Below are 24309 nucleotides of genomic sequence, written 5' to 3'. Positions count from 1 at the left end.
CCCTCTCTTCCGTTTGTTGTTAAAAATTAATAAAAATGTAAGCCCTCAAACTTTACGCATTCATACTCAAAACAAATGCATTAAAAATCATGGCTATGTGGAGAAGTAAGGGGACTGAAAGTAGTTCAATCTATTTTACGGTTGAAACAGGCTCAGAGAGTTTAAGTGACATGCCCAATGCCTATAGGGGATATGGAAAACAAACAAAGACCTTGACTATATGCCACATTCTCAAAGAAACTAGGGAACAACTCAAACATTGGTGGTTTCTGTTATCACTCTGACAAGAAGGTATTTTAATTCACTTTTCCCGCCCTGAGTTAAAGGCTGCCAAATCCCATCTTAAGTTTCGATCCGTTGCTGTAGCATCATACGGGCAGGCTTGGTCTAGATATCCTTGTTTTCCCTGTGCCATCTCCAGCTCAGCAAAAGAACCACTTCCATCCTCTTAAGAGACTTCAGTACCAGGGTAATAATGTGACATCTTGATCTGGTACTGTTTTCCACCCATATTAACAACTGCTCTACCCAGTTTTGACAAGTTACTGAAAAGGATATCCAGTTTGTTGGGGATGAGCTGGCTGAAATTCTTAGCCCTATGACGCCCTACACCCAGAACTGATAAATTAGTTTTTGATTCAGAAAGAAACATTCCATGTGTTTTTAAGAAAAACAGGTATCAAGGGGTGTTTCCGCCCAATTTTGTCTCCTTTCCTCCTCTCTCTCAGGAGGCCCAACAGAGTGGAGTCACAGTCACTGCGTGCCGTGAGCTCAGTAGCAGTGAATTCACTATAAATTAAGTTTTGTCCATATAGAGAAGTTATCTACATGTAAGCACAGGGCTTACCTTTATTCACTTGGCCATATATTTTTTTTTAATGTAAAAAAAGTTTCTCATATGTGTATGTAGAAACTTATCACTTTACTTTTGGAGTCAAAGACTGTATGTGACATGACTATAATATGAGGAAACTAATTTTCACAAGTGTCTTGTACATATGAACTTACTACTTACAGCAGTTCACATAGTTGGGTGAGACGGGGCCTTATCTCGAGAGGCAAATTCGTAACAATTGTGAGAGGCCACTCCCTACTGTCACTACATTATAAGAATGAAGTTACAAGCTTGTGTTGCATAAACATATTTAGTGCATTAAAAACACTGAGACTCTTTTTTCCATTTTTTTTTATTACATTTGGACCTTTAAGAAACATATACCACCAGTTATACCACTATTCAGTCAAAATCTATTCTAGTTTTTGGAATGCACATGTGTCACAAACTATCTTGCTTCTGGTCTCTAAGACTTTACTAAGAGTTTATCAAAAAGGTAGGCTCTGATCTATGGGATCCTGAGCCTTGAGGTTTTAAATGTTTTGATTATTGTAAAACAATTTCCAGTGGATGACTTAATTCCCAGCTGTTTTTCTTCTAGAATGGGCTAATCATTTTGAAGTTACTTCCTCCATTGCAAGAATATTCAATTCCTTCAGCTTTGTGATCTATTCTGTCTTTGGAAAACTTGGTAAAAAAGTAATTTTCCCCCGCTGTACAACAGGGATGAATTCACCAGAACATATCCAATATTAATTATAACAAAAGGCAGTATAGGTAAATGTATATGTGTCATGTTCACTTTAATGACTATTGCATAAGCCAGTAACTATGAAGACTATTTCTGGACCAATACAATCCAAGTGTTGGCTGTAGGTACACAAAACACCTTAACACAACTCTTGGTATCTGACATTGATTCAAAATAAAAAAAGGGTAAGTGAACTCACACAACTATGTTTTCAAGAAGCTGCTCTCTGTGGAAGCGAACAGGAAAGGGGCCCTTCAGGGAGCTGGTGATGGGCACTGGGAAGGTTTAAAGCTACGGCTTTGGGAAGCACCCAGGTGAGCTGTAGGAAGGCATTTGTAAGAGTAGATTCTGCAGCATCAAAGGATACTTCTCTGAAAGAGGTGGGCATTTTCTCAATTAATTTAAATTCTGAGGCTTTCAACAGTTGAGGGCTAGAAACAAGATCCAAAGAAAAGAATCATCTTCTTCCCGCTTAAGAAAGGTGACTGTGCCATTCAGCTCATGATGCTAAATGGTCCAAAAGCCTTTGGTGGTATGATATGGACAAGATAAAAATTAATACACAAACCACATAACACCATTAAAACTCGAAAAACATTTTTTCATTTAAAAAAGTATTTAGAACACATAAAACAAGGCAACATTTATTCTTTTTTCCCGTCTTCTGGTACGGGGTCTGTTGGTGCTTCCTCCACAGTTGCACTGTTGCTCTCTGAGCCAGTGTTACTATCACTGGTCCCTTCCTCTGCCAGACTGTCCACCCCCTCCTGCCCGCTCTCCTTGTCCTCAGGAGTAGACGTGCCTTCTTCACCATTCTGTTGGCTTTCCGTCGTTTCTTCAAGGTGTGTCTCCTCTGTAATCACACATTTGTCACTGTTAGTTCCAATACAGAAATTCCCTCTTCTAATTATGCTGACAGTCCAGAGCTGCAGCATCCGATGATAAGGCAGCCACTCACCACATATGGCTACTAAGCACTTGATATGAGCAAGTGTGACCGAGGAAAGAACTTTTAGCATGTTTAGAACAATTTGGGATTTGGAAACAATCTACTTTTTAACTGTAAATTTTGAAATCTAAATACAGATCAAGTATTTCTGCTGAAAATTTAGCTTCCAAATTTTGATGTGCTCTAAGTCTAAAAATACACACCGGATTTTGAAGACTTATTAAAATTAATTTCACTTAAAAGATTTCATTGGGCTTCCCTGGTGGCGCAGTGGTTGAGAGTCCGCCTGCCGATGCAGGGGACACAGGTTCGTGCCCCGGTCCGGGAAGATCCCACGTGCCGTGGAGCGGCTGGGCCCGTGAGCCATGGCCGCTGGGCCTGCGCGTCCGGAGCCTGTGCTCCGCAACGGGAGAGGCCACAACAGTGAGAGGCCCGCGTACCGCAAAAAAAAAAAAAAAAAAAAGATTTCATTAAAAAAATGTCAGTAGTAGAAAATTTATAATTACACAGTGACTTATATTTCATTTCTATTGGACAGTGCTCTTGTGAAGCGCTTGGATTTAATGAGTGAGAAAGCAGGTATGGAAATGGTATAAGGCTGATATTTAAAGTACTTTGTTACAAGTCACGCTGGGCTGTTTTCTGTTATTGCTCTAATAGTCTTCAGAACAATCTTCTTCAGTTCTTTTTCTTCAGCTAGAAGGATGAAATCTGAGTAAAGACCTAGGCATGCTCTATTCATAGATGACAAGACAGAGGCAAGGCTGAGTATTCTAGCTGCAAAATGAGCCAAAGAACCATGCTCTAATTCTCAAGCTCTTGTTTTAACCACAAAATGTGTTCACGCTCCAAATCTGTTAAGATAAAAAACATGTTCACACAAAACAGAGAAAGGTTCAGATAATAAAACTTAAAATCTGACTATCTGAAATGTTAATCTGCTGAATCACTCTGTAGAAATATCTGGTAAAGATACTATATTCTATTTAATGTTTTCCAGATGTCAAATCAGAAGTTGTCAGTTGAGCACCAAGTATGACTATGGTCCCTCTCACTTCTTGTAATGATGGTCCAGGGAGCCTTTGATTGTGTCTCCCATACTTTCAGCTCAGTTCTGTTTATTACACAGTGCACTGCGCAGGGTCAAAACAGTGCCAGAAAGTAGAGTGATCTCAAAATTTCAAGCAATAATCGATTTAATCAGTACTTCATGTAAGCTGTGTTATTGTTGGCCTTGAGGAATGCTTTTAATCAGGAAAATCAGTAGAACAGAAGTATGAATTGTTCCAGGATGGGGTCAACAAATGCTTTCTACAAAGGCTAGATAGTAAATATTTCAGGTTTTGTGGGCCAGGCAGTCTCAGTTGCAACTACTCAACTATACTGTTGTAGCCCCAAAGCAGCCACAAACAATACGTAAATAAACGGTTCCAACAAAACTTTATTTACAAAAGCAGGTGGCAGGCAGGATTTGGCCTGCAGGTTTTATTTGCCTAACTCCGTTCTAGGACACCAGAGACGACACTGATCTTAAGAGCAATGACCACAGCTTGTTTAAACAATTTTAGCAATAAACGTTAAAATACTGAGTGCCAATATCATGTCAAGTGCAGTAATGATGATTTTATGTACATTTATCCTTGGGCACTCACTCTCAGAGGCAGGTGCTAGAATACTTGCAAATGAGGAAACTGATATTAAGTAACTTACCCAAAGTCACAGCGCTAGCAAATGGTGAAGCAGTGTTAGACCCAGATATGTCTGACTCCCGGGCCAGCATCCTTAACCATTAAACCATTATACTTTATATTCCCAGGAAATGACATGACTCAATCTGGGCAAACAACCAAGACCTCACACAGCAAGACTAAAGACAACACACCACTGCTGTTTTGTACCAATACCAACATTTTTAGTGGACTCTACTATAAGAGATTAAGATTTTGAAAGAAATGGGTAGTATATGGAGAATAATTCAAGAGGCAAGATCAACAGAGTGACTTCTGAAAAGCACTGAGAAAGGAAAAGCAGAACTAAACACAGCTGTAAAAACCCTCGACATTTACTTCAGTATCAACTGAAAGGTTACCTGTCTCCATCGGAATGCTCTCGTCTTCTTTCTTTTCTTCGGTCTTATTAGCTGCTGGCTCCTCCTCAGGAACAATACTGCTCTGGCTGCGCTCAGCTTGCTCTGCTGCCTCTTTCTCCCTTTCCTCCTGCCTTTTGCGAGCCTGTTCCTCGGCCTGTGCAATTTCAGCTGCAATTTTTTCCATGTCCACTTCTACTTTCAAACCACACAACTAGCAGTCAGAAAACAGAACCCAAAAAACTCTCTTAGTAATGTTCTTTTCTTACAATCTCTGAACCAGAGAAATTGTTTTAAAAGTGGGTTTTCTTGGCTAAGAACTACATACATATATATGGCAGAAAAAAACATGGTTCCACGTCCTCTCTGAAGCCCTTGGGTCTACAGGAAAGTTGCCCTAGCACGCCACATAACATCAAGTATTACAGAACAGCTGGTGAGACAATGCTGAAAAGTTCTGGATTATACTCAAAGCTTCCATTTTATATTTCAGGCGGCCAAACACTAGATTTATTTGTTTTCATACAAAGTGCAAACTGTAAACTACAGCTAATGGAGACATTTGATGAATAAACTGCAATGAAATGAAAATAATTCACAACTGCATGAGAGTTTAAATTAAAACCTCAGAGGGTTCTAGGGTCTAAGGCCTAGTACATATGTGTGTACTATATGATATTTCAAACCTATTGCAACTCTACCAGAAAATGGAAATTATTTCATAAAGCAAAGACCTTGCCAGTTATAGCAAAGTTAACCCTGTTTCAAAGTGAACAACGTTCCATGAAATCACTATTTTGGAAAAAAGAAAGGAAAAAAAAAGTAACAGACACAGTGAAAAAAGTATAGTTAACACATTAAATTTATACCCTTTTAAGTTCATTGTTAAATGAATCTGTGCTTTCCAGGAATTTCCTCTTCTTTTCTTGGTGTCGCTCCTCTATTTGAAGAAGTTCAGCTTCTAGTTTTCGCTGTAAAACATAAGGTCAGGTTTTGTTACTACTGAATTATTTTCTCTAAAGCAAACGTCAAACACAGAAAATGTCTCATTTTTTTTAATGGTCCACACGTTCTCATAGTGTGATAAATGTTTTGAATTTTTAATTTATTTATTACATAATGTATCTAGCTAAGATTTTTAAAATGTAAAATGCAGCATAGAGGGAATGACTGATTAATAAGTATATGTTGGAGAATACTGTTTCAGGCCTCAGCGATTTTTTGGAAAAGAAATATTTAGTACATCAGTAAGAGCTGACAGGATGTCTCAAAATTCTTAATGGGTATGCTTTCTGTCAAAAGGCTCTACATTACAGGTTTAATGACAAACTTATTAAATCCCTGGGAAAGGTCTACTCCCTCCAGCCTCTTCCCTGAATCAGGAACAGGTCAGACTGAACATAAATATTTAACAGGCACACTGATGCATGGTATAGGATCAGGTCACCTGGCACCTGGGGCATAATAAAATGCTTTGTGACTCTACCTGATGAACCATTAAGGACTGGACCTGTCGTTTGAGGACCTGCATTCTAGCTGTTGTGACAACAGACCGAACGTCTGGCACCACACTCTCACTAAGGATTTCACTGATGAGGCGGTGATTTCTCTGGAAACGGGCGGTAGCTGTGTGCTTCATTGAAAAGCCATCATCATAATCTGGAATAAACAAAAGGATCTGGAAATTAGGTCACCAACTACCATCATCAGGAGAGCGCAACAGCGTTCACACTTAGTTGCCAAGGAGCCACGGCCCTCACTGGTCTAACAAAATCTAAAATAAATCTTTAAGTTATGATGTGCATCTGGGAAGATGTGGCTGAAACGCAAATGAAATACAGCCATGTGTCTCTGGCCTGGAAATCAACGTGAAGGCTGCACTGACAGCAAAACAGATTTTGCCAAATGTCTCACTTTTGGGGTAGTAATTTAAGGCTTTTACAACTGATGATACACAGGAACTGGGTGGTGTCTTTGTCACTGTAGCACTTTAAAGTAAGGAAAATGCCCACTGCAGAGAAAACATTATCTCTAGCAATATTCAGTTTCCCAGATGGGCATATATATTTTATAAGATTAAAATACCACTAAAGCCTTAAAAACGTTTAATTCTAAATTTCACTTTTAATTTTTATCAATTTACACACGCATACATTTGTTGTCAGTGTATGAAGGTATATTACATGCTGTTTTCATCCACTCAAGTGCATATACATATAGTATGGATCTGGTTTACAAGCTTATTCTTAATAGCTATTACCTTTGCTCTATCACTACCAGTTTTTGACGTATCTGCTAACAACCTGTGCTATTATTTACTTAATATTTTTATTTAAATCAACTTAAAAAAAAAAAAGAGCTTCCTCTTAAGCAATACACATTAAAACAAAAGTTCCTCTCTGAACCACCTAACCATCTTAGTGTGCCGTCAGAGGGGGGGACCACAGTTTAGGAAACTACTACAAAGGGTCAAATCGTGCTGCTATGTCAGTTTAGCACGTCCCTTAATTTGGGTGCTTAAGTAGTTCCTAAAACTCTTTTTACCAGAAACACCACCACTACGAACTGTTGTGCAAATTGCTTTTTGTTTCAAGTAATTTCTTTAGGATATACACTTCTGAAATTAAAATTACTGGAATAAAAAAAACTGTGACCTTTTTACTTCTTTTTTTTTTTTAAAGAAGATGCTGGGGGTAGGAGTTTATTTATTTATTTATTTTTGCTGTGCCGGGTCTTCGTTTCTGTGCGAGGGCTTTCTCTAGTTGTGGCAAGCAGGGGCCACTCTTCATCATGGTGTGCGGGCCTCTCACTATTGCGGCCTCTCTTGTTGCGGAGCACAGGCTCCAGACGCGCAGGCTCAGTAGCTGTGGCTCACGGGCCCAGCCACTCCGTGGCATGTGGGATCCTCCCAGACCAGGGCTCGAACCCGTGTCCCCTGCATTAGCAGGCAGACTCTCAACCACTGTGCCACCAGGGAAGTCCTCTTTTCACTTCTTAAGGGAGAGTTTTTCATATTCACACTTAAGACTATATACATTTGTGCTAGGTTATCCACCTAGGTTACCTTTCTTCTTCTTCTTTCATGTATATGTCCCCAGTGTTGACCACTGGACTGTAGGGGAAATAAAGTCTTAAAAATCTGGGCCTGTCTTTCTTTGCACTTTAGTTGTCTGATTTTTTTTTTCTTTTTTGGAGGGGGGGGTAGGTTTATATTTTCTAATTCACCAGGTATTTACTTTATCTCATGAACATTCTCTTTCTAAAATGTCAGTTAAAAAAGACTTCACTAAAAAAAAAAAAAAAAAGACTTCCCTGTCTTGTGTGGATAACTACATATGTTTTGTAGGCCTTGTAGGTCTTCTTTGTTAAAGTGAGCAGCTGTTGTACTCGTGGATGTGCTGCCTTTCTCTTGGTTTTATGTACATTTCCACCTCCCAAGTCTTCCTCTTTCTACTCAGTTCTGAAGGATAAGGTCCAAGGTCTAAAGTCATTCTTATCCTGCTCTCTTAACTATTACCATCCTTTCTTATTAGCAACTCTAATATTCTATTTTAAACTTAAAAAACATAATGGGCAGAAGTCTGAGAAACAGAGAAAAGGACTCTCTTTGAAGACTGTTCCTAAGTGAAGCTCTTTCAGTCCTTCTCAGTGTTCCTGCTGTTACCTTCCACCTGTGAAAACTTCAACTGATTTCTACTTACGTCTTCTATGTTGCTAGCCTTTGTTTCCGATTATTACTGACCCCCATCCTTCCAATTATTTGTAGACTGGATCTTCTATTTTTTTTAGTTCTGTATATTTTCTTGCACTAATTATCCAATTTGAGCAACTAAAGTTTGCTTACACTACTGTGTCTTTAGCACTGATGATTCTGCTTAACATGCTATATTGTTTCTATTCCCTATTCTGTTTTCTATATTTATTATTATATTTTGTATTTATGAGAATATTTGTCAATATCCCAGTCCTTTCTTTTAAAAACTCATTTTTGTTTTTCTCTCCTTTTAAGTATATCAGTTTATTCATGTCTTTAGGTGGTATTATTGCTTCCTTTATTAAAGGTCTCTTCTTTAAGGTCTTACAAGCCTTTTCTTTGTTACTACTACTTCTTTAAAATGGGATCTTAAATTATTTTCTAGATGCTTTTGTTGCTTGTAGCTAGAGCTTCCAATCTTTACCACATCACAGCAGTACACGAAGGAAATATTTGTATCGCATGCTTGCTATGTGGATGAGTATACTCACAGCTGGAGGTGGCTAGCTCTGAAGCTCCTTGCAGCTTCAGACCCTGCATGGCTACAGAGAACCAACCAGAGGTACAAAAGCACACCTGCAAACTCTTCGTGGAATGCCAACTAGGAAGCTCTGCTCTGTGTGCGGTGGCGTGCGTGTGTATAAAGTTTGTAGGTGCGCACCCTCCTAAGTGTCATCATGAGTTGTATTTATAAATTCTAGCTGGATTTCTGAATTAACTAGAAAAGAAAGTTCATAATGCCTCTTCCCACTCATTAACTTTCTCCCTTAAGAGCCTTAAACTCAGCCAATTTAGGGAACCAATAAGAAAGTAGAATATAACTTGAAGGCATTTAACTTTTTAAAAGCAGTTGAGGTAAAATTCTGATTGTAACTAAAAAACCCTCCATGCATTCTGAGTACAAAGGTTTTGATAAACGACAGGTAGTTTTTGCTATCTTCTACACTAAAAAGGGTGTTTCTTTATCTTTGGGAAGTTCACATACAAATATTAATCAAAATAATTATTCCAAATATTGAAATGGCACTTAAATTATGCTTTGTTTCCATTTAGAATAGGAAATAAAACTTGAGATTTCTCGTATTTTAATTCTCAGAGAAAGCATAAACAAAGCCCCACTTTTTTTTTTTTTTTTTTTTTTTACCATCTGGATCTTCAGCAGGCTGAATGCTCATGTAAGGTTCTCCTTTCTCCATGCGAGACTGTCTCTGTCGACTTTCTTCCTCTAAAGCAGCTTCTGCACGACTTTTTGCATTTATATAAGCAAGGTACGCGGGGGAATTATGATAGGCCTTCATAGATTCATTGTACTCTATCTGAAAGTCAAATGTTTTCAGTTTTAGAATTGACATTTTGCAGGTTACAATGAATACTTATATTACCTCATTTGAATATCAAAAGACATGATAATGATCTCCTTTTTACAGACAAGGGATCTGAAGTCTTAGAGAAATTAAGTGACTTGACCCAGGCAGACAATGACTCAGTTGTCTGATTAGATCTTATATTTCTTTTATAAATGATAAGGCAAGTGTTCATGAATTTTCTATTGTACCCATCCCTACAGTCCCATTCTACCTTTTCTGCTTCGTATTCGTTTAAATATTCTTGTTTTTCTTCATCAGTGAGATCTCGCCACATGCCACCAATAATCTTGCCAATCTCCCACAACTTTAGGTCAGGGTTGGAAGCCTTTACTTGGTCCCAGACCTTGAAAAGGACAAACAGTTGAGATTTCAGTATTGATGCCTAAAAATAAAGACCTTTAAAAATACTTTTTAATATAGAAACCTTCAATCATCAACAAAGGCAGAGGCAATAGTGTCAAATCCCCGTGTTCTCTTCAGCCTGCTGCAGTAATTATCAAGTCCTCTGTCAGGTTACTTTAAGGCAGATCTCGGATATCTCCAATCACTGCAGACACTTACGATGAGCTAACTCAATAACATAGTCTTATGTCTTTCTAAAAATTCACGGGAGTTTAGAAGGAATGTGGTTACTCTGCATAATACAATACACCATATTGTCAAATATATGTATAATAATTCTGACCAAAAATTTTAAAATTTCTAAATAGTGGTGAAAATCAATAAATGCTCTTGTGTTTAATAAAGATACCAGTTATACTTGCTATTTTAAGAGTAATGGAGGTTCATACCATATGACCCAGCAATCCCTCTACTGGGCATATACCCTGAGAAAACCATAATTCAAAGAGTCATGTACCACAATTTTCATTGCAGCACTATTTACAACAGCCAGGACATGGAAGCAACTTAAGTGCCCATCGACAGATGAATGGATAAAGAAGATGTGGCACATATATACAATGGAATATTACTCAGCCATAAAAAGAAACGAAACTCAGTTATTTGTAGTGAGGTGGATGGACCTAGAGTCTGTCATACAGAGTGATGTAAGTCAGAAAGAGAAAAACAAATACCATATGCTAGCACATATATATGGAATCTTAAAAATAAGGTTCTCATGAACCTAGGGGCAGGGGAAGAATAAAGACGCACACATAGAGAATGGACTTGGGGAAGGGGAAGGGTAAGCTGGGACGAAGTGAGAGAGTAGCACTGAATATATACACTACCAAATGTAAAACAGATAGCTAGTGGGAAGCAGCAGCAGCATAGCACAGGGAGATCAGCTTGATGCTTTGTGACCACGTAGAGGGGTGGGATAGGGAGGGGGGGAGGGAGATGCAAGAGGGAGGGGATATGGGGATATATGTATGCATATAGCTGATTCACTTTGTTATACAGCAGAAACTAACACAACACTGTAAAGCAATTATACTCCAATAAAGATGTTAAAAAAACAAAAAACAAAAACAAAAAAAGAGTAATGGAGGTTCATCACCAAAAAAAAAAAAAGAGGAAAAATTCAAGGAAGTATGAAGAAAATAAAAATTACCATAAGCTTATTGTTTAGAGATAACCATTGTCTTCTAGGCTTTTTTAAAATTCAAACTAGCGTATATTTGCTATTATTTTTATAAAAATAAGATACTAGTACATGTAGTCTTGCATTCCTTTTTTCACTAAACATTTTTTTTATGTCATTAAATATTCTCCAAAAGACTACATAAGTAACACTGGCTACATAACTTTGCTTTAAGTATTTTAACTGTTTATTTAATCATGTTCTTGTTGGATTTTAGTTCTGGAATTTAGAACTAATTTCTTTCAAAACTGCAATTCTGTATCTTTTCCTCTGACTATGCACAAAAAAGCTGGCTAAGCCAATCTGAAACCTGACATAAAGCCAAGAGCAAGAACGGCAGTCCTCACTCCCTTCTGGTCCCTGAGCACCTACCTTTCTGCTGTACCGCATGTAGGGCATCAGCGGCTTATCTGGTGGCTTTGGGGGTTTTGGAATCGTAATACCAGAGGATGCCTAGGAAAGAGTTAAATACATTCATTACTCAACTGCAAGAAGTTCACCAGCAAACTGAAAAGAGAGTCCCTTAAAAAATGCTAATGCGCCTTTCTTCTACTCGTCCATGGATACAAGATTCTTATATTTTCTCCACTGAAAATAGCTATCACTGCAAATTCAGAAATGTTCACATCAGAAGAAAATAGAGAAAATGACTTTAGGCACATAATTTTTTAATACGTTACTTAGCAGTTTATTGCCACTGCTTTGACAACCTGGCTGTAAGAACAAATAAAATATTATACAATAATTCATACATCGAAAATATATGGTTATATATCAGATGTCCCACGTTTAGGACATTACCTGGCACCCTTTTATTTTACTTAATTTACCATTACACATACAGTCAACACTTGATTACCTCACCGGAAGCTGAACCCGTTCAGCACTTACCACACCTCATACTGCCTACAGGGGACTACTTACTATTTGCACCATTTCAGGAACACACCTCCACATGAACAACCGCCACCACCGCAAACCCTATTTCCTAGGTTCAAAAATGGAAAACGGAAAAACCCTTCTTAGCTCCTTTATTATGACTAGAGATTTTACTTTTCTGAAGGTTCTATGCCCATATCTAGTGTCTTGTTTTATAAAGGAGATCAGGAAGTGTGAACTGAAGTCATGCCTTTTTTTATTCCTAATCACAGTGGAGGAGTGAACAAGTTTACCAGGAACAGAGAAATGGCAGAAACAGGGCCTGATTAAGTTACTTTTGAGACCTTATATCAAGAAACTCCATTTAATTTTTTAAAAACGCTGGTTTTGTGGGGAAGACACAGAAAGAAAGGGAAAGGAAAACAGAAGAAAAGGAGGCGAGGAGACTGAAAAATAGTTTTAAAAAGGTAAAGAAGAAAGTGGGTGAGAGACAGAAAAAAGGGAAAGAAAGAGGAGAGATCAGCTCTTTCTAAAAGCCAAATCTAGGCAAGATAACAGATAGCTCCCAGTGGGCACCCCACACACCTCCAACGAGCGAGCGCTGCTGCTGAACCTACTCTCATCTCTACACGCATGGCTGCATTTGATCAAGGACCTAGAATCAAATCATGGCTGAATCACATTTGTTTCTCCCAAATTTCTGGGAGACTCCTGATACTGATCCTCCTTCCCAGGCTCGGGGGAAGAAGAGCTGGCTTCACTCTAATGACCAAAAGACAAGAATCGGCAAATTCTTGCAAGAAAACTAAGGTGCCATTTTGTTTCCTTGCCCTGATGTTGCTGTTGTGGTAAAACCGGAGGGAAACCCCTCCATTCTGGGCTGAGACCCCAATCAACCTTATTTTTCATGCAAGGGCTCCGGGAATAGTGTGTTGGTACCTGCTTCCACCACTTTCCAACAATACTTCTTCTTCCTGTGAGGAGCGTCTCCCTCCCTCCCTCCATACTTGTCCATTAACTCTGCTTCCTCTCTGCTTCTTCACACATGAACTTATCAGAACGTATTTCTCCTCTGAAGCAGTATTTCCCTTCTTTCCACTCCTCCCATGTATTCTTAGCACACCTCATGCTGATGCTCATGTAGACAGACTCTGTTTTTAGCCAGCAGTGGGCAACGGGGTGAAGTGAGCCATGGGGGACGGAAACTGTCAACAGTGGTGGTATGAACAGCCACTAGGAGATCTGTCTCAGGGCTGTAGGAGTTCTCTGGGGGAGGGGGGGATTTCTACAAAGCTAACCCTATGTCATGAATTCAGAGCAAGTAACACATAAAAGTCTGATTCTTCATAAAGTTATTAGAAAGCACTTCCAATTTATATCCAACACAAACCTTCAGAATTCCATGAAGTAGGTTACAAATAAAGTTGGAATTGTGCCAATAATTGAAGTTGGTAGACCTCTGTTAACAATTTTTTAAAAAAGAGGTAAAGAATTCTAAAATGTTTATGCTTTAATATGTGAAATTAAAACACTTTAAAAACAAATTACAGTAATATTTGCTCTTCGATATTTTTCAAAGAACTGTATTTTATAACAATGAATTTGCTTATTTCTCTTCTTTTCTCCCAAAGGAACATGTTGAGGTGGTATTTTCATTACACTGACCAATTTACAAATACAAGGAAAGCAAAACCAAACCCAAAACAATAACAACATAGTTAAATTCTAGCTGGTTTTCAGGATATTAAAGGTTTATATCACTAAACACCCCTAATTTATTAACCATCTCAAACAGATATCTTTCTACAATTTCTCAAACATTATTCTTTAAAAAAGAAAAAAGAAGCAGTCTGCACTGAACACAATTATAATCACTGCTTTGCTATAATCTTCTAGTTTGAGGTATGAAACCTGCTGGCCCCTTTATTAAATGGTCTGGTGGTTATGCTTTTGGAGGGCATGTCTCCTTTTTTAGTGGTTTCTTTCCTTGCTGCTATCAGGAAACCTACCTCTAGCAGCAACTGTCCCTCTTTCCAACTGGCAATGAGTTTGGAGAAAACTAATTATGCTTGTTAAAACTGTGCTTACAATAGAGTAAGATCCTGGGAACCTCCTATGAATAAAGCCCATGATTTTGTGAAATTCTGGCTAGTCAGAGATTTTTGTTGTTTCTTCCCATTTTTCAGCTGTTTCTCTGGTAGGATCTTATCTAAGGTTTTCTTCTGGGATGGAATTTCCATTAAAGCACAGAAATGAGCTACTTTTAACATTTGGTCTTGATCTGTCTTCACACCTGTACTTGAGAATGTTAATCATCATCGGATGAAGAACTGACCAGAAGTGAATTCCATCTCATAGCTACCATATGTTGAAACCAAAAGGTTTCAACATGCTATATATAAAATGTTTATTGTCTGAAAACCATTCGAGTGTACTGGAGTCATCGGGAAAACCCGATGTTCTGTGGACGCTACAAGAAGCTATTCACAGGGTGTCACCAAATCATTCCTTCAAATCGATGACTTAAGGCGATTTGCAGGCAGTAATACCAAAGAGGAGCCCCCCACCCCCCAAAAAAACACATAAGTGAGGTCATCTTAAAGTAACACTTTTATAAAGGTCAAAATCAGATCTACTGAGTCCTAACAGAGCTTAAATTATACATATATAGTAGTATAAAACTTTAGGCATAACTAATTTTCATAGAGAATGATTCAGTGACCTGAGAGGTCACTAGAAGTTGAAGGGGCTGGGATTAGCACAGGCTAAAAGCCTCCACATTTTCTAGGCTCTTCAAGTTAAGTCTACAGAGCACTTTGATTACACTTCGTTCTGGTGTTGAGAGAACAAACAATACAAAGAAAACCACCATAAAGAACCAGAAGATCAATGTTTCCATGCTCAACAGCCCTCCTATACTAATCTACCCTGAAGCTAGTACCTACCCCCAAACACTGGGTTCTAACACCTGAAAGAAAGAATGGGGAGAAACAGATAACTTGCTGAGGCCCCGAGACAGCAACTGCACTTTCCTATTCCTAGTAAGTCTCCATTGAATGATCTCACTTTGTTAACAAAGAATCCCACAGATACATCCAAGTTAAGAACAAAATGCTTACAGAAACTGAAATACAAATGATTCTAATATTACAGTTACCACCATTTCTTTTCCATTAACATAGATAATCAAGAGCTGACTGTATAGAGCTATTAAAATGTAATCATTCTTTTGTTTACTGCCCATGAATAATTTTCTGTATTAACATGAATGGTCCAAAATCGATTCTACTCCTCGTTTCAATTAAAATATTCTTTACCATTTGATAACTTTGTGACCCGTTACACTTGTGAAACACATTCAGGCCAGGGAAAAACAAGTACCGATGCACATAAAAACTGTATGCATTGTGAAATGCATACATACACACACTTTGTCAGAATTCTTTTCAGATACCATGAAATATGCATGGCACATAAAACTTGATATGCTTATGAGGTACAAATTATGCAGAAACAATGAAAAATTTAGACAAACGAAACCTATCAAGCTAAGCAATATGCTTACCAAGATAGACAAACAGTTTGATAGGTACAAGCTTTCTGCTCTAGCCTGACTACAGGGTGAGAGGGCTTTTTGGAAGTCACAATAATTGAATTACTTATGAATACAGCAAACAAAAACCAGGTATTAAAAAGTTTACAGCCATTCTGGGTTGTATAAATTCTCACCAATACCACATTCCAATGTATGTAGGTATTTGGCTTTTGGATTTATTATTTATTTTTGGTAAAACATTTTTACAGTTGTTTCTTTGGTACCTAAACTTCCTTAAATGGACTTTAAGATGACTGTAAAATAAAAAGCCTTCCAACGGGAGGAACAATTCTCAGAGCTTTCTGACATGTTCTTCCCAGTTTATAATCCTCAAATTTGGCTTGAACAGAATTCTCCAATTCTTTCTTTAAAAAAATAAATAAATACAAATAAATAAATAAAATAAAATAGAAAGTCTGAATTACATCATCCAATTTTGGTATCTTAGGCTGATCATTTAAGTGAAGCATCCTAAGTTTCAGAAATTATATCCTTTATCCTATGGATTATAAACACACTTCTAGCTGTAGATATCTATAGTCTGATAATTCAAATTAATTTCATTCAACTTTTGTTCTGCAATTCGTTGAAGTGACACTAAAATCTTTTTAGAGAGAAATGAATCTCAGTTAGGTCAACTGTTAAATCCAAAAGACAAATAATTATGTGCAGCAGTTCAAAGTGGTAGGGCAGCTAGGCCTGTAAACCCAGCCTTTATTAAGAAACTAAGGTCTTGAGCCTAATGCCAATTACCTTAAATGAAAGATACTCTTCATCTCAAAAAGGGCATCTTAACCATAGGAAATTCTAGGTTTGTCTACATATAGTATTAGCATTAAGTGCCCAAGGCTTTATCTCTACCAACCACCAAACAGAATAAATTCTTTTCTTCTATATACATATCCAGATCTCACTATTTTTTCATTTTTCAGTGTAAGATTGTACAATGAATATTTAAAATAGTCTAAAAGCCAGGTTAAATTTTTTTTTTTTAAATGGCTGTGCTGATGATTCAAAGGACCTAACTCTGAAGGCATTTCTGGTCAATTCCAGTTGTTTGCTGGATGCTGTAATAGTTGATTCTCCTACCGTGACCCGGCTGTTGGTGCCCGGGTTCCCTCCCAGCCTGTAGTTGTTGTAGGCGAGATGACTGTATGGATTGTATCCCACAAACCCTGGTGTGCTGGGCATTTGCTGATGGAAACAAATGAGACAAAAACACGAATGAGAAATGAGCTCAAACGAGGAAAACACAGAAATGAAAAATGATCTGCATATGGCATGCAAAAGCAACCTGATTTTAAACAAGCAATGATGTGTTGTAACTGTTCTTTTTCTTTCAGTGAAAACCAGTCTGTGTTTTTTTTTTTTTTCCCCTCTCTTTCTGTCTCTTTGCAGGGACCAGTGGTGTTCGTGTGAGTGTGAATATGTGTGCTTGTTTTTCGGGATAAGCAATGCACTGAAGTGTCTCAAACATTCAGGGTTACTTTATGGTCAATAGTATGAAATAACAACTTAGCGATATATGTCTGAGATAGGAAAGCTTGAAATGTGATAAGCTAGGAGTCTGAGAACACTTTACATGCAAAACAAAACATGATCTATTTGACAGTTATGTGAATGCCGCCAATGTATTATCTACCAAAAACAAAAACAAGAAATGAATCACTTTCAAAGACAGCTTTAAATCATTTTATATAGTGTGAGAAATGAGAAGAGATTCAAATCAGGAAGTCAGAAGTTGTCAATAGAAAAGAACATATGTGGGATTCAATGGATGTCACATACATGATTTCAAAACAAAGACTTGTAAGAAATGCATGGATTTCATTCTGAGGGTACTGTCTGATCTTTTTAACCCATTCTTTTATAGCCTTTCTCTTCCATCTCTTCTTTGATCCATCTTCCACAGGTCAATCATGAACAATTTCTGCATTGAGTTTTAATGTGAACTACTTTTCTAGTAGACAGACTTGAACTTTCTTTTCTCATCTAGTTTCCTGACAGCCCTAGCTCTTTCAAACCACAACTGCTCGTTGGAGCAACAGAATTCTTGGCTTTTGCAAATTATGTGTTGATGTGATCACAAATGGGCTCTTATATAGCAGTGCCCTTCGTGATTAATAAAATGACATCCAATGTTCATGAGAATCAAGGTATGATGCATAAAAAGGATGTAGCAAAGAGAGACCAAAAGTAAGGTATTTTACCTAATGAACCTCAATCAAAACAAGTGACAGTAATTTCATTTTAACATGCAATTGACAATACCAATGCTGAATTGTATAATAAACTTAACACATCCCAACTAAACTGTAGCTATTATAAACACAATTTTCTAAAACATGCCACTGCACATATCCTTAGTGTCCAAAAGAAAGACAGTCAAGCAGATAATACATTTGATATTCTTTAGAAGAAAACTACTGATCAATTTCTAGTCTATGTAGTTATAGAAGACGCAAATCAAGCATACATAAGTAGGCAAAACACAGATGAAGTATCAAAGGCACAAAAGAAGTTTATATTACTTGGAGTGGTACATTTGGGTGGTAGTGGTGGGTGGAGCTGGTGATGGTGGTGGCAGAAGAAATGGAAAAAAAAGAAAGGAGGATAACTCATTTAATATCCATTCTGTTGGATGTCCTAACCCCTAGTCTTCCGTAGTTTATGTGTAAATGTGAAATTATAATGGTACAGAAGTATGACTAAAGAAAGGTAAAAATATCCCTTTCTACATTTAAGAAGTCATAGGGTTAGTTTCTGAGCTATTTTTATTATCTCAAAAAATCAAGTCTGTTTTCAAGATATTATATGCTGTCAGAGGCAGTATTTGCGTCAAAAAGACACCTTCAAAGTTGCATAAGCAATGATAATCACTATTCAACATTATGAGGCAGTAATGTAAGAAAATAAGGGAACTAAAAAAAAATCGAAACTGAAATATTACAACTATACCGTTTCCAAAAATGAAGTACATGGTTAGCTCTTTGAGGTCAGGAATCTCAATTGTTCAACTCCACCTGTATAGCCATTAGCAGAGTGCCAAGGAGATGGTCATAAGAAATGTTCTTTGATTTAAGAAAAGAAACAAACCAAACACAGGACTTTAAGATCTACCAGAAGTAACTTTAGAAACTGTATGTTATATAAATTGAGCTGAGAAGATGTGATACAGTATCTCTTTTTTAAAAGCATCTTACTATGGAAAAATAAATTGTTGATAAACATAACTAAAACATACATCTGAGGGTTAGTAAATAAAACTAGTTTATCTAGTGGAGAAAACAAAATTACACAAGGACCTAATTAGTAAACTAGCCAGAAATTTAGGGGTAGGGAGTATGGAAGGAGGGCTAACAGCTTTAAAGAACTTCTTTTGTAGGATATGGTCAATGTTAAGTGTTTTGTTTTTGTTTTTAAATAAAAAAACAACAAGAAGTCCATTTCAGCAAGGCCTGAATGGTTACTGTTAGAACTGTTTTGTGGACTGGACAATTATTTTACATGCTGACCAAGCTGGGCCAGAGCTTGCTGGGTGAAAAAAATTAGTTCACGACTATCATTTAGGCACTTTGAAACATATCAATTCTCAGTCCAATAAAGCATTACTTATGGAGTAAAGTGAAACGGCAGGATCTGACCCATAGATAATGAAATCCTTACTTGAACAGCTTGAAAATAAAGATTTACAATAAGCTATTATAGAACTGGAAGCTTTATTGTTTGATTTAACATGAAAATTATATACAGACAAGGACAGAAAAATGTAACCAGTTGAAGGTCAGGCTTAAAAATAATAAATGCCAGAACGAGCATTCATTTCATATTAACTTTCAAGACTCTTAATAGAGATTAACAAGAAAGAAATGTTAAACTTGTCACTTATTCCCAATTAAAAAAAGAACTGAGCATAGGAGGTTGGCATTTCAGTAGAATGTTTCTTTAAATGTTGGGGTTGGTTCAAGGTAAGATGCAGAGTTATTTTATTTAGTAGGAAGTGCTGTTTTTTTTAGCTGAATTTTTCATCCTGTTGCTGTGATGACTGAGTGACTGTCACTGGAAGACATCTGGGTTTTTGTATCAAGGCCAGACTTGGCTATTACATTAACAAGAAAATTAAAACTTACTGTTGCAGGAGCTGGGGTGGGAGGTGGGGCATAAGATGGTCTTTCTGTTTGAAAGAAAATAAATAACTTCTTGTAAACAACTGAGATATAATACTATGCAACAAAACTACCAATGGTCCTGTTTTGAAGAAAAAAAAAATGAGAGTATTTTGGAATTCCCATTTGCTAGGGCATTAGTCTCTTATTAATATAGATTGATAAATATAAAAAATGAAACTTACTTGACATTTTGGAAGATTAAGTTCTCAGTTCCTTAAGAATGAATCTGAGACACTAAAATAAAAAAAAGAAAAATAAAGAAAAATAATCAAAACTCAGCAAGCATAAGAGAATGTTTTCCTAAAGAATAGGGTAATTTAATTGGTATTTCTTAGTAAAATTACATTGTCTTCTAGTAATCCAGCCTTTTTAATATTTTACTAGTTCTTTAGGTCATTTGGTTGATCAGAATTAAATGACTAAAACAAATTACTGGGGATATTAAAAAGTAAAATTAGACATGTACTTGCAAGTTTTTTTGTTTTTGATACTGAGCCACCTCTTGCATGGAAAACGTTTTGCTGATGCCATGTAAACATTTAATCAGACTGATAAAAATACAGTGACAATAGAATGTAATGTATTGTCAGGGCCTACCTCAACGAGGCCTGCCAGATACTGACAGCTCCCTGATCAGCCGCAGCTCTGCCTTCCTTTTAGGATAACAACTTCTACTAAAATGGAGCACCATTTTATTCCTGGAGGCAGTGCAAAAGGTAACTGGTGTGACAATGAACTTTACATTCTCTTATAGTGGTAAACAGCTTTATAACTGCTGGGAATAAATTTTGAGAGTCTACCTGAAAAACTCTTATTACCCTTCTCAGCCCATTTCAAAATATATCTCCTCAATGGAGCTTTCTTGACAAATGACCTGTGCGGAATTAATTCCTTCCTCATCTGTACTCCTATCCAATTTACACAGATCTATGCTATCGTATTATACCTGTTAATGTGGGTATATAGTGTGCTGCTTAGAAACAGGGACCATTTAATTTATGATTGTAGTCCCTGTACCTAGCTCTTCTTTTTTTCTAGCTCAATTCTTACTAACTTTTGTCCTAGTATTACTAGCTCACCACATGACCATACACAGGTGAGCTTGTTCCTTACCTCAATATACATCACACACTGCGTATATAAAGAGACAAACATTCATTTTTAGAAATAAGGCAAATAACTTTTATGACTACTGGAGTCCTTTCATCCAACATTATGCGAAACAAACATGATGTTTTTTGCTTCTGTTTTGCATTTTAAGGGAATTCCTGGAGCATTATGAATAAGAGACCTGGTGCAGAACGAAATCTCAATGGCCCAACCTGGGTCTCTCCTTCTCTCCTTAAGGAACAGGCAAGAAACCAGAGTCTGGTGCAGATTTCCTTCCTGCTCAAGTTCAGGTAGGCTGTCAACATCCACTAGGCCTTGCTGGGGGCAGCCCTGACAATAACTGTCACGAGCTCCCTGATATGTCACACTTTATTGCTAATACTTTAAAATTACTGATCTCCTCTGCTATACTATAAATTCCAAGAGCGACCTTGTGCATTTGTCCACCACCGGATGCATGCCCGGTGCCTGGCATAAAATCCTAAAGTATCTGTTGACTACCTTATACGGGACAGGCTTACTACTCACACCATCTGGTTTAACAGTCACAACTACCAACGAGATGTGTACTGCTATTCCCATTTTACAGAGAACAAAGGGAGTCTCGGCGAGGGTAAGTAACTTGTCTAAAGACACACAGCCAGGAAGTGCCAGAGTTGGGTTTCAAACCCAGGTCAAACTGTTTCCGAGCTTTCGCTCTTCACTCTGAGCCACACCACGAGTCCTCAGGTCGCTGCCTGAACCGAGGGGAAACCACCTTTCCGGGGGTGAGGGACCACGGGCTTGGCTTGCCCCAAGGGCTTCCTCTGAGGTCGTTTCCTTTAGGTTTGTGTGAAGGATGCACTTTCCCAGCGACTCTACTAAAGAGGAGTATGCAGAGGTGCTCTGACCAATTCCGCGGGGTTAGTGGAAGGGGCACATCTGGCCGCCCCGGAGGAGCCCCAGATGGCACCCTCGCTCCGCTAGGCCTCAGAGGCCGCAACTGGCCCCCGGCTCTGGCGCCGCGGCCAAGCCTGAACCCCAGCAACCCCCGGGGACTCGGGGTCGGGCCAAGCCGGGACCCCACGCCTCGCCACCCTCCCGACCCAGTCGAGCCCAGTCGGAAACACTCACCCGCGGGCAGAAAAAACGCCCGCAGCTCCGGCCTCGCTTCCCTTTGTCCCGCGCACGCCCCGCCCCTCGCGTCCGGAGCTTCCGCGCTCGCACTTTCAACACTCTTCTTAATTCCTTTCAAGGCTCCAACCGACTCTCTCAAGAAAAATAAGTCTTCTAGTGGGGACGCGGTGGTGCTTAGTACAATCAAGGATTTTTTCAGGCCCCATACGTTTCTCAAAACTCCCCGAATTTGGGTAATTTGCCAGCCGGGCGCCGATTCGTCACAGCGGAGAGAGCGGAGGTGGCCCGACCGCTAGGTAGGCCCAAACCCCGCGGCCGTTGAGGAGCTGGAGCAGCGACGGGTGACGCGGCGGGAGGTGCGAGGCTGCGCCGAGGGGAGGTGGGAGCGCGGCCTCAGCTTCCCCGCGCGGGGCCGGAAGGCAGCGGGAAGCGCGCCGGCAGCTAGCCCCGGAACCACTGTGGCCGCGAGGCCCGCGCGCCACGCCGGCCGGACTCAGGCCGAGCACGTCCCCGCCTCCGAGGGTGTTTTTTTTTCTTTCTTTCCTTCCGGTCTTTTTCTTTACTCTTTCCCTGGGACCTGGAGTGTGTACTTAGTAAGCCGAGGATGCAGGCGCGGAGCGCGCGGTTCGCAGTTTCTGCCCTCCCGCGCGCCTCCCAGGGCTTCCTGCCTTAGCGGCCGGGCAGGAGCCTTGGCGAAAGCAGCACGGACCTTTCCAGTTTTCCCAAGCGCGAGGCTAGGGTAACTGCCACAGGTTTCTGAGCCAAGGGCCGGAGATGTTAATCTCCTTGCCCCAGGTTGTGTGCTCTTGCAACATCGGGCAAGGGTCTCTGTCCCGGCGCGCCTTGGCTCACTCGGTTCTCTCCACCGGGAACGACTGTCCTTCACTTTTCAGCTTAAACTCATCTGTCCTTCCGGATCCAGCTCAAATTGTTTGTGATGCCCACCTGGAACTTTCCCCTTCCCCCCCCCCCCTTAATCCTTCCTCTGAACTCCCAAGATTCTTTGATAACTTTATTATGGTCTTTACCTGATATCGGACTGTTTGTCATTTTCAATGCAATATGAGAGCCACTAAAGCAAAGGTTCAGTCATCTGCATTGGTCATCTTCGTATCGCCCGTGCCCAGTAAGGGCTTGACCCGTTGTTAGATGCTCAATAAATGTGTATTGAGGCAGGTTCTGGTCTAGTCCAGGGCTCTTTCCACTGAATCAAGACTACGTTCGTTTACTAGATAGTAGCTTTTCCTTGGATATATAAACACCTGACCGATGTGGGACACTGTGGAGCGAGAAGGATCTGAAGTTACTTGATGAAAACAGTGTTGACATTTAGGGTGACTGATTGAATTCTCCGGCTGCCATTAGCCATCATCCTGGGTGTGCCAGCAGGGGCTAGGGCATCTCTAGAAGTCAGCAAAGCTGTCCAGCTGAACCCACTGTCCAGTTCTTACACCTCCAATATTTTTATACTCATGATTAGAGATTAGTGAAGTTGAAGAGCATGTTAAAGGGAAAGACTAAAAAGGAGGTCATCAAAGCATAATGGGGGGCCTGAGTGGTGCTTGAGATAATGTATACGAAATTGCTTTTTAAAAATATATAGGCATCAGGGAATTCCCTGGCGGTCCAGTGGTTAGGACTCCGTGCTTCCACTGCAGGGGGCCCGGGTTCATCCCTGGTCGGGGAACTAAGATCCTGCAAGCCACGTAGAGGAGCAAAAAAAAAAAAAAAAAGGCATGTGTGTGTATATATATATATATATATATGTATATATATATATATATATGCATCAGAGATACAGATTAATGTAAGATACACAAATGCCTCAGCAGGGAAGCCCAGAACCTACTATCTCTGGCTTTCATGGTGGGGGTCTGGGCAAGTGCGGTGCTGGGGCAGGTGCTGGGTTGTGTCATCTCTAGGCAGTCTTCTGCAGAAAAGCTGCAGGTGCCGGGTGTTAGGAACAAAGCACACTGTAGTGCGAACAGAGTGGCACAAAAATGGTGGTAAAGGAAAGGAGGGGATCTCGGAGGAGTAGTGACATTGATACACTTTCTCACCTCCTGGTCTTTACTCAGATGTCGGCACCTTCTCAGTAGGTTTTTCCTGACCT

General features: G+C 39.2%; 1 protein-coding gene across 2 annotated transcripts; it reads right to left on the bottom strand.

The window, feature by feature from the left end:
* Window positions 1–1179: 1179 nt before the first annotated feature.
* Window positions 1180–22666, bottom strand: SMARCE1 (SWI/SNF related BAF chromatin remodeling complex subunit E1). 2 transcript variants are annotated; one of them, XM_059997124.1, is made up of 11 exons: window positions 22194–22666; window positions 20153–20204; window positions 19932–19975; window positions 16891–16995; window positions 11700–11780; window positions 9954–10085; window positions 9520–9691; window positions 6108–6280; window positions 5491–5592; window positions 4625–4835; window positions 1180–2439 (listed from the first exon to the last, which is right to left on the bottom strand). In XM_059997124.1, exons 2-11 carry the CDS (start codon window positions 20157–20159, stop codon window positions 2231–2233), a joined length of 1236 nt encoding a protein of 411 aa, XP_059853107.1. In that variant the 5' UTR covers window positions 20160–20204; window positions 22194–22666; the 3' UTR covers window positions 1180–2230. The 2 variants fall into 2 exon arrangements, with proteins under 2 accessions (XP_059853107.1, XP_059853108.1); XM_059997125.1 differs by lacking the exons at window positions 16891–16995; window positions 19932–19975 and having other exon boundaries at window positions 22194–22661.
* Window positions 22667–24309: the final 1643 nt, after the last annotated feature.

The sequence above is a fragment of the Delphinus delphis genome, chromosome 19, assembly GCF_949987515.2.
Source record: "Delphinus delphis chromosome 19, mDelDel1.2, whole genome shotgun sequence".
Taxonomy (NCBI): domain Eukaryota; kingdom Metazoa; phylum Chordata; class Mammalia; order Artiodactyla; family Delphinidae; genus Delphinus; species Delphinus delphis.
This window is presented reverse-complemented; position numbering and strand designations above follow the sequence as displayed.

Bases quoted from the DNA above. Each gene is read 5' to 3' on its own strand.
- SMARCE1 (XM_059997124.1), bottom strand. The intron at 11,781-16,890 runs GTAGGAGAATCA...ACTCTTTCCTAG, and splicing joins GCACCAACAGCCGGGTCACG to GCATCCTCTGGTATTACGAT. The intron at 9,692-9,953 runs GTAGAATGGGAC...TTTGACTTTCAG, and splicing joins ACGAATACGAAGCAGAAAAG to ATAGAGTACAATGAATCTAT.